At 42.7% G+C, this 11,062-nt stretch overlaps 1 protein-coding gene across 1 annotated transcript; it reads left to right on the top strand.

The window, feature by feature from the left end:
- Nucleotides 1-877: 877 nt before the first annotated feature.
- LOC107101468 (LIM domain-containing protein ajuba-like) lies at nt 878-10,745 on the top strand. The gene is made up of 8 exons (XM_015400403.1): nt 878-3,355; nt 6,490-6,591; nt 6,681-6,748; nt 6,838-6,900; nt 7,874-8,004; nt 8,149-8,200; nt 9,671-9,739; nt 9,886-10,745. Exons 1-8 carry the CDS (start codon nt 1,852-1,854, stop codon nt 10,009-10,011), a joined length of 2,115 nt encoding a protein of 704 aa, XP_015255889.1. The 5' UTR covers nt 878-1,851; the 3' UTR covers nt 10,012-10,745.
- The last annotated feature ends 317 nt before the right edge of the window (nt 10,746-11,062 follow it).

Below are 11,062 nucleotides of genomic sequence, written 5' to 3'. Positions count from 1 at the left end.
GTTGCGCTTTGCTTTATGTAGTTTTGTTTTTCTTAATGTAGTTGCGCTTTGCTTTATGTAGTTTTGTTTTTCTTAATGTAGTTGCGCTTTGCTTAATGTAGTTTTGTTTTTCTTAATGTAGTTGCACTTTGCTTTATAAAGTTGCAATTTCCTTTATGTAGTTGCGCTTTTAGATTTGTAGTTGCAGTTTGCACTTCAGGGCCACCATACTAGACTCTCCAATCCATTATATAAATGAATTATTCATTTAAATTATTGTTTTCTTTAATGTCATCTTTGCAAGTCCATACAAAATGTTAATTCTTGACAGACATTCGGTGAAATTTAAAATAATAAATTTAATAATAATTTACTGATCTGGCAACTAAAACAATAAATAATAATAATAATTATTATTATAATAAAATAATTAATGCTCTAGACTCATGGAGCATATTTTAGCTTCCTGTTCACAGTATGAAACAGAATTAACATAACTTCTTTTCTCTCCGTTTTTATCCACCTGGCACTTGTTGAGCTCCATAAAAAGGTGTTCCGGCCTATTGGGGAGGGGAAACAAGCCGCCCCTGATGAAAGAACAATACGCGTCAAGTTAAACAAAACAACACCTAACCGACGGAAAGGACCCTTGCAAGTTATTTTAAAAAATAAAAGTAAACGTGTTCCAGTTATGTCCAAAAATACCTAAAAATCTTAGATATTACTCGTGGTTTTGTGTTTTGAAACGCCCCAATGCTTCAAATGCGAATTTTAACTCGAGCTTTAAATAATTTTTCCCGCGCATTCCAGTTTTTCAACATTAACGTTGAATAAAGGACGTTTATTTTGAAACCCTTAAACCGGAAGTGTCCGTTTATGTTTTAGCTTCCACCAAACTAAATGAAGAAAAAAAAGAGGGGGAGGAAAGTTATTATTTGAGGGTAAAGAAAGAGACAAAGTTGGTGGACTTTACGGTGCTCCCAGGGAGGGATTTTTTTTGTATTTATCTGGACCGACTCGTTTAAACTCAGCGCGGAGTAACGGAGCGCCGGTTAAAATCATTTCCGTTTCTGCTTCCAAACTTATCAGCTCCTACTGGATCCTTTCTTCTTCTTCTTCCCTTTTTTTTCTTGCATCGGGGATGATAAAAGCAGCCGAACCGAGCGGATGGACGGACCAAAGGGACGGAGTCCAGTCGGTACCCCGTGTGTATCCCCTGTGTTCCTTCATTTTTGTTTTTTAACGGCTGCATAATGTTACTGTGAGCGCGTGAGATGAGCGGCAGACGTCGGCTGAGTCGACTATCTGAGCACAAACGGGTTTATTTTCTGGTCTGCACTGGACCCACATGAAGAGGCATCCTGCTGAACTTCTCTGCTTTGTGTTTTTCAAAGAAAATAAAAAATAAAAGTGGACGCTAATGAGACTTTAGGAGTGTTTTTTTTTTAAAGGAGACCATCCAGATGCGGCTGGTCGACAAAGGAAGCCCTCTGTCTCCATAGGTCACTCCAAAGTATCCATGGTTCTCTTATTTCTGGCTTGAAGTTTTTGGTTTTTTGAAAATACTTCCATGGAGTCTTATCCTCCACAGCCTACTTGTGTCCGTGGGTTTTTCACACGTGGACTGAAATCATGTTAAAGACTTGAAATGTCTTAAAAAGTTTTTTTTTTTTTTGTATTTTATTTATCTGCTTTGTATTTATTGTGTGTATAGAAGTTGTCCTTGTAATTTCAAGAATATTTCTTTTATTTCTATTTTTTTAATATATACATGTATGGTTTGATTGAAGCTTTTTTTAAGTTTTATTTGAGCATCTCTGTTCTGCTGTACATCTCTCCCCTCACACTGTATCATAAAGCAGGGCTCTGATCATGGACAGGCCCATCAGCAAGCTGCTGGGGAAGCTGAAGCTCACCGACGCCGGCAGCGTGAAATTCAACAGCTCCAAGAAGAAACATGATTCTGCCAACAACTCCAATAACAGCAATGCCAACTCTGGCCCCTCCGCGGCGCCGCCTGCCCCCGGCTCTGTGGCTGCCTCGCCCTCCCGACCCGGACAGTTCTCGCTGGCCTCCTCCTCCACCACCAACGATGCCAATGGGTCGGGGGGAGGAGGAATGGGAATGGGTCCTGCTCCGCTTCTCACGTCAACGCCGTCCTCCTCCACGCTTGGCGCCGTGGCTGCAGATGGGGAGCAGCCGCTCCATCCTTCTACGTTAGCGCAGCTGAGGAGACCCTCCCTGCAGCAGCGAGCTTCCTGCTACCTGACTGAAGGAGTGGATTCCCACTTGGGACTGACCCCTGATGGTGACCCCCTGGGAGCGTTGGGCTCCAAAGCCTCCCTAAACCAGAGACGTTACTCTCTGGAGCTCCAGAAGCTGGTGAGACGCCAGCAGCTCCTGTCCCAGCCGCCTTCTCACTCGGTCCCACCGCTCTACCCTGCTCCTGCTGCGGGATACGGACCCGCTCAGAGAGGAGGAGGACTGATGGAGCAAAGCTACAATGAACCCGAGCGGCACAAGCGCTTCTCCCTCCAGGAAGCCCTTTTTTACAAACGCCTGAGCACAGGAAGCGAGGTGTGGGACAACCCCAGGCCGGCTTCTCTCTCCCATCCACCTCATCGGCCTTCTGACATCCCAGGGGGGAACGTGGCCTTGTTTTACCCTCCTGGTCCGACCTTGAGCCCATGTTCGTCGTTCAGCCTCCAGGAGTCGGTCCTGGTCAGCCCCAGGTCCAGCTTTGCCTCCAGTACGGCCAGCGGCGGAGGCGGGGGGAGCCCAATGGGGAGCCGCTGCAGCAGCAACAGAACCAGCGGCATCAGTTTAGGCTACGACTCCCGGTACTCCGCCTCAGGAGGGCTCCCTGTCCAACAGCAGCCAGTACAGACAGGAGGGTCTGCGGCGGGTTACGGAGCTCCAGGGAGACCCGGGGGGACCTCAGTAGAGGCCTGGACTCAGTACCTGGAGGGCGGGGCTCGCTCAGGTGCATACGACAGCCGCCATTCGTACCCCCCTGCCGTGGGAAGTCCAGCGGCGGCGTGCTACCAGGGAGGGCCGGAGTGGTGGGATGATCAGCAGGCGGGGGTGAGGGGGAGGGAGGCAGGCGCCATGGGTGAGAGGGCCCGATACTCTGACCTGCCTGGGACCCGATACCAGGAGGAGCTGACCCGACTCCTCCTGAGAGATGCTGCTCGAGAAGGAGGGGGGCTGCTGGAGGGGCTGAGGCTGAAGGATCAACCTCTTCCCCCGGCCCCGCTACCTAAACCCGGCACTACAACGCAGGGGTCCGCTCCAGCCGGCGGGTCGCTCAGACCTCAGGAGGACTCTGGAGGTGCAGCCGGAAGGGAGAGCGGGGAAAACCGGCAGGAGTACTTTGGTGAGACGGTTTTCTTTCAGCTAAAGCTTTGAACTGCTGTTCCAATATGGCCGTTTCCACTCTATAGATCTAGAGATGCACCAATAAGAAGGCTGATTCTCTGGTTGATGAACCTCGAAAATCTCAGAGTGCATCAACCATCAAAACGTACGCTGATGGTCTTTTAAAAAAGTTAATTACATTCAATAAGGCTTTAATCCACATCCTAGTAGTAATAGAGCGACACTTGATATGTATGATATTCTTTAGGGGGAGAAACTGAATTTGAGGTCAAAAACCTCACAGAAAAAGGGAGTCGGCTGGAGAAAAAACCCGCCGACTTGCCTCTCTAGTCAAACCACAACCCTAATTTTAGCCCCCGCTCCCAAAATCCTGTGTTTGGTCATCCAGCATCTGCCTCGGCTGTGTAATTATTGTTGTCTGGTCTCAGATCACAGGTTTGCCTCCGAATGAAGGGGTTGCATGGAAAGATGGACAGATTAATAGCTGAGAGAGAGCATATTGGTTAAATGGATGGTGCCACAGAAACCTGCAGAGACACGCAGGGTCAGAGCGCATCAAGCGTAAGAAGTGAAAGAAATGAAAGAAAAACAACAAAAAAAAGAATCCAGACGAGGAGACGAGTTTGGCTGGAGATCTTTACCAGAAAAAGAAAAGTGCAGGATAGACAAACAGACGACAAGAAAGGCTTTTATCTGTGAACCTAAAGAGGGAGGCAGGTGTTGCAGATTTAACCACAGCAAATATATTTCAAAAGCATGGCCTCTTTATATGAGAGAATGTTTCTCTGTAGCACAAATTACATGCTTCCACATAAAGAGCGACTCCAGTCATTACTGAGTCACACAAGATTAGGACTCAGCCTTTCTGTGTGTGTTTTTTTTCCTGTGGCAGGGTGTGTTTCCCCACCTCCAGTGACTTTAGGCCACAGTAATGCTGTGGAAGAGTGTGTGTGTGTGTGTTCAGTGCAGCCTCAGAGTGTGCAGGGGTGGAGAGCTATAGCCTGTTTTTCTGCTCAGGTATGTGTGCCCAGAGGGGACATACAATACTGTACTCCTCTCAGCCATTTAAGACAGACGCTCTCAGCTGAAGTCGGCACACCTTCAGGAAAACTCCCCTCTACCTGAACAGGAAAGTCGAAACAGAAAGCCAGATATAATTAAATGTAGAGGACCAAAAAAAACATATCGACTTACACAGCTGGACTCTGCAAGGTTTATAATTGCAGTGCCGATATAGTCACACTCTTGATATCAGAAAATAACACAATTCCAATGAGTCTGGTTTTTAATCTGATATAATCCAACACAAAGTTGTGTCAAGTAAAATGAAAATCATCCATCTGCATTCTTTTTGGATGTATCTTCACCAGCTTTATAGATCTAGAATTGCTTGTTAAGCTTCAGACTTTAACTAGACCATTCTATGGTTTAGTCAGAACTAGTAGCTCTGGCTGTATTTGTAAGGTTGTTCTGCTGGAAGACCCTACCCCAGTCTTTTTTTCCCCCCAGATTCTGTGTTTTTGCTCAGCCAGCTTTTTCTTAACTCTGTCCCAGAACAAAAGTATCCAAAGCCTGATTCTGCCTCTATCTGTGGGGTTCCTGCATGGGCGGTTCAAGGCGGGGGGCCAACAGGAGCCCCTGCCCCTATAGAAATGGTCTCTATATAATAAATAAATAGATATATACTGGAATAGAAATTGCAACTGATAGGTCCCTTGAACCAGTTCTTTTTTTTTTTAATTATTATTTTTGTAGTATTATTTTGTTGATCATTAGAAATGTAAGTTTTTGCAGTTTTAGCTGTTTTTATCTGCTAGATCTGAGGTTTATAGAGCTGCAAACAGCTTTTTCGTTGACTTTATTTTGGCAGATGAGCTTCTGCCTTTTTCTCTGTTTCATTTTTTGTTTATTTATTTTGTGTTGGTCTGTGACATGAAATGCCAGAAAAAAAAAAAAAAATTTTTCTGCATTGTTGTACAGTGACAAAATGGGGCAAGAATACTTTTGCTAACTATTTGGGAGGTTTTTTTTTCGGGGGGGGGGTTTGGCACAGGCCTGTGTTTGCTCTGAAACATCAAAGAGGTCGTCCAAAGCCTGAAGCAGCACTGAGGAGGATTTTTTTTTTTTTATTTGTGTGGCACTCCCTTTACCACATTAGAAGAATGAGGGGAACAAAAAAAAAGCTTGGTGCCGTCCCTTAAATAGATCATAGAGAGGCCGACCATCAGACCACCAGGGCCTCTGTTTTACATTTAATACGCTGCTTGAAGATGCAGCACCGTTTCCAGGTGCACAGCCACTCTTTAGGTCATTGATGATGTTGCTGTAGTTAGTCAAAGTTCCTAATAATTCCTTCCATTAAGTGTTTGGGATCTTCTTTTATTCAGGAACTGAAATGTAATCTTAATTATTCCACCCACATTGCAGTGTGGTAAGCCCTCACCATGATGGTGCCGTTACCATGTTTGAGAGAAGGGGCTTTGTTTTTAAGTCTTTAAAAAAAAAAAGGCTTACTTTGACGCTAGCAATAGCCAGAAAGCACAGATTTTACTGTCGTCAGACTACGAATCTGCTTTCCATGCGGGCAGCTGCATGAACCAGTCCAGTTAGAAGGTGTTGGTTGTAGATAAATGGCCGGTTTGATGCTAGGATCACCTCTCAGTGCTGGTTCTTTATTTTTAAAGTGCTTGATGGAGATGTGTCTTAAAAAAATGAACAATTCTTTGGGGAAAATATTATTGAGATAATTGGCAATGTAACAAGTTTAGATGCTTTGTGACTCCTGAAGTGAATAAAGAAGCCCTGTAATTAAGAAAACATCCCAAATTGCTCTAAATGTGGGGGTTTGAATGGAACTCAAAGGCTCTCCTAAGCCTCCAACTCCTGAAGAAAGAGCGCTCTATTCTGCCAGAAGAGCCAGATCCGGTGGAGTTTCCCTTTAATAACAGACGCATGAGTGGATGAGCAAACAGCCTGGCATGGGGAGCCGGGTTCGAGCCGCGTGAAAATCCCCTAGGTGGTGCGAACGAGAGGATTTACAAGTGTTGACACTGCGTGGAGTTGGGTTTCAGGGACACATCCTCCTGGAATGCCGTCGTAAACACTAAGCGTTTTCTTAAACCCTCTGTGCAGGCACCTGCGTGAAGTGTGGGAAAGGCGTGTACGGAGCGGATAACGCCTGCCAGGCTCTGGATCACCTCTATCACACTCGCTGCTTCACCTGCGTATCCTGTGGTGAGTTTTCCTGCAGAATCACTGTCACACCCTTCATTTATAATAACCTCTTTTTATATTATTTCATAAAATGTTGACCTCCTCTGCAGGACGCACCCTGAGAAACAAGGACTTCTACAATGTCAACGGCTCTGTGTACTGTAAAGAGGATTACATGGTGAGGGTTGGGGTCAAGGCGTGTTTTATCATCCTCCACCCTTTGCTTTTTTCAGCCGCCGTTAATCTGCGTTTTTGTTTTAATTGCAGTTTTCGGGATTCCAGGCGGCTGCTGAGAAGTGTAGCGTGTGTGGTCACCTCATTCTGGAGCAGGTGAGGGAGGGGGGGTTTCCCATTCACACCCACAAACATTTAGCTTAGATTTTAAAAGAATCCACCAATCTAGTTAGGGTTCTTGTTTTTTATGCATTTAATTCATCCCATGTTTTCTCATAATTCCTTTTGAAGACCTCTCCTGAGGACGGAGAAATGTGCTGACGTCCCTCTGTTGGCACTTCTTTGGTTTCCCACGATAAGATTTTCTCTGGAATGTTTGCCTTGGCTTTTTGGTAAATAGAGTAATGAGGCTGAGCGGTGATTAACTGTAGATTTTATTTATTTTTTTCCTACCTTATATGAACCACATAATACTTATAAATAGAAGTCGGCCTGTGAGCCGCGGGAACTGCTCTTCACACGAGGGGTTCCAGGGATAAAGATGTTTATCTCAGTCACTTGGAATTAAAGGGACATTTTTCCTCAGTCCTCTTTAAAAAAAAAAAAAAAAGATATTCCCAGGATTTATTTCCTACCGCATTGTTTAAAATCTCTGACCTTACATTCCTCCTCTATCTATGCTTCCTCTTGGTGTCCTTCCTTTTATTCCTTCCCTTCATCCTTTCCTCTCCTGTATGTTCTGTCTTATCCGTCCAGCCTTGCCCCTAAAAAGGAATGAGAATTCAGGAAAGTTAAGTTTGGAAAAACATGAAAATATTTTAAATGCATTGGTCTGATTGAAGCTGACCCTTTATTTATTTATAACACAGATGTGACCTTTTCCAGAGTTCTAGCTCATTAGCTCTACATGCATTTTTTTAACACACTAGGTTTCTGTTAGCACATGTTGGAATTGCACATTTAAGGTGTATTTATATCCTAATAACTGTTGCTTAAGGCGGTATGATCTGTGAGATGTATTAGCAAACTAACCTGAACCCAGTTTTAAGTAGTCAAAGAAAACACCCACACATTGATAAAAGCAATTTTTTCCCCTTTTCCTCAGATAATAATTTCCGTTTGTGTTCAGATCCTGCAGGCTGTTGGGAACTCCTACCATCCCGGCTGTTTCCGCTGCGTGGTTTGCTCCAAGGCTCTGGACGGGGTGCCCTTCACTGTGGATCAGAACAGCAACATCTACTGCGTCGCTGACTACAACAAGTGAGGCACAAGAGTTGATTGTTTTTCTATACTTTTATTTTTGCAAGTTTGATGCATTAGAGATGAAGTCTTTGTTTTTTTTTTTCTATGGCAGGTTTATATTTTTTGCTACAGCAAATAAATCTCCTTATGTTACATTTGCAGGACTTTTGCTCCAAAGTGCGCTGCCTGTTTGCAACCCATCTTACCGACTGAAGTGAGTAGCCTCTTATGAGTAATCTGTTATGTTTTAACTTTTTTTTTTGTGCAGATTTTCCTATTTTCAGTAGTGTTTTTAGCAGTATCGTTTAGGAATATGTGAAAGAGAAGGAAATGATGATGATGCTACATTTAAACGCAGCCAACAAAGATAAAAGCAGAGATGGTAAACTCTTCAGCTGAAGGATTTAAAAGCTCCCAGTTCAGCGGGAAGCAGTTATTATTAGGGGTAAACTAGTTCTTAGCACGGTTCATTGAATGATTCAGACCTGCTATTACTAGCATAATTGTTAGCTACAGCCCTTCTTTGCATTAAGCTAATGGTCCACATCGTATCTTTTAGGTTTCCCATAGCAACATATTTTGTCTGTGTGCTTTTACAGGGTTTCTGCGGATCATTAAAAGTCATTAAATTGTTATTTTTTAAATTAAGGCCTTAATTAGCATTTAAAATGCTTTATAAAATTTTTTTTTTTTTCAAATATACCAGATTTAACTGGTTTCACGTGTTTGCGTGGAGCTGCTTCTGGTTGATCCTAAAGCCATAAGTGCGGAACAGAAGCTCGAGGCACAGAAAAAGATAGAGAATTAGAAAATGCAACTTTTAAAATAAGTGGCTGGAAAACGAGAAATTCGGGACATGGCTGCAGCGTGTGGATGGTAAAGATTACAAAGGATTTGGCTGTGTTTTTATATATATACATATATACATTAAAATGATTTCTCAGAGCATTAAAAGAGCATTAAAATGCATTAAATTCCTGCATAAACCCTGTTTTAAATTAATGGCTCTATATGACATATCTATATAGAATTATTTTTCTTGTATGATGTTGTATGGGGGTTAACAATTGTTTCTGACTTTCTGCTAATTATTATTGTAGATATTGTAGATAAATAAAAGAACAGTGGAGCTTAAGGAGCAGGCAGATATTTGATTTATGAAAGCAATTCCGGTAACCATTTTCTCAGCTGAGAAACTGATTACAAAAAAATTAATAATCCTGCTCCTGTAAAATTGTCTTTTTTTTTGTCAAGAAAACAATCTTGTTGTATACTGCAGCAGATAAGTATGCTTTGTTGAGCCAGACAGTTACACTCTGATTAGGCTTCATTTGTATTAGATTGCTTAAAATGACTTTCCTTCCAGATCGTTTGTAGATTCCTACATGAATCTGCTCATTTAATCATGTTATTAAACCCTTAACTATATTTTTCTTCCTCCAAGTGCCTATGAAACTTCTAGTTCATTTTCAGTTTCTAACATTGAACTGAAGTCGGTTTTATGCTCTTGTGCACAACAATTTTTTGGAGAAATTAAAGGAAAAAAATCAGATCAAAGATAATAAAAATAATCCAAAAGGTTATTAAAATTCAGGTTCCAGGGAATGTGTGTAATCTCCCTTTCTAAGTGAGTGAAGGTGCTCCAGATTATTGCAGCTCTGTGACCTTTCGTGTCGTCTCCCAGGGCAGCGAGGAGATCCTCAGGGTTGTGTCTATGAACAAGGACTACCACTTCGAGTGCTACCACTGTGAGGTGAGTTATCCTTCAACAAAAGGCTTCTCCTTTCCAGGAATGTTATGAAACAGAGAAACGACTGAGCTGGCTTCCCTTCCCCTCTGTGCGCATTCCTGTTCTTATCCGAGTATTTTGTTTTTTCTTCCTCTCTCTCTCTCTCTCAGGAGTGTGGCAAGCAGCTCTCTGATAAGCCCGGCTCTCAGTGCTTCCCTCTGGACTCTCATCTCCTTTGCCACTCCTGTCACATGAGCAGAGTGTGTGGCACTCACAGCGCCCCCCCGACACACTGAGCTGACTGCTCCAGCTGTGGAGTTTTCCTTTTTTTGTTTTTCTTTTTAAAGGATTCATCAATACATGTTCTCAGTCTCTTGTGTATCTTTTAAAAATGAAACTGCTGATGTCGAGACATTTCATTGGTAACATTTCATGTCTGATTGGTTCGTCACACGTGCTGCCTGCTGTACTCTAGTTTAAAAAAAAGGGAACAAACTACTGCTTTTTAACCCCGGTGTTGCTACTGTTTGCTGTAGAAGAACAAAAGGGATTTTTTTTTCCTTTTTGCTGAATTATGTTGTACATACATTATGACTAGCAAACTTTTGCACTTAAATTTGACTTTACTGTAAGTTGTGTTACATGAATCTGTGCAAGCTGAAGAGAAACAGTAACTTCTTGTACATTAAGTATTTTTTATTTTTTTTGCGTTTGTGCTCAGATTGTGTACTTACAGAGACTGGTCACAATTTCAATAAAAGCAAATGTTAACAGATGGTGAATGGTCACCGGATCTAATCATTTGCATGTACTGGCACCCCTTTACGAAATATGGAAATGAAAACCTTAAAGGATTATTCATTTACTGCAGATGCGTAAACTATTTGAAATATTTAAACTCTACAACTAAAGTTTGATTTGACCTTTGTCATACCTCATCCAATGTAGATATCCTGAGCTATTTTCTATTTAAAGCTGCTATAGGCTTAGACTGCTGGATGACATAGGGACCACTTTTGATCATTTTGTTTCTACCTCTATTCTCCATTCCTCCATTCTGCAGTCTTTAATTTACCTTATAACTTTGTATCTCTCTGCTGTTTCTCATAGTAGCTTCATCTGGTCTGTTCTGACTCCATCCAAGAGATGTCAGCTGTGCTGCTGCTATTAAAACCTTTGTATATAGATGTTGGCACTTAGCCTGTTTCTCTGACTAACTGTATGTGCTCTCTCATTCTCTTACATGGGAATAGGCTGAGCGTTTGTGTGCCTAGCTGGGCTGTAGAGCTTCAGAGTTACCTTTTGTATGTCTGCTTCTCTGTCCTTGAACCTCAGACAGCCTCTGCA

This window comes from Cyprinodon variegatus, unplaced genomic scaffold (genome assembly GCF_000732505.1).
Source record: "Cyprinodon variegatus isolate N-32 unplaced genomic scaffold, C_variegatus-1.0 Scaffold1098, whole genome shotgun sequence".
Lineage (NCBI taxonomy): Eukaryota > Metazoa > Chordata > Actinopteri > Cyprinodontiformes > Cyprinodontidae > Cyprinodon > Cyprinodon variegatus.
The sequence above is the reverse complement of the archived record's forward strand: the minus strand, read 5'-3'. Positions and strand labels throughout refer to the sequence as shown.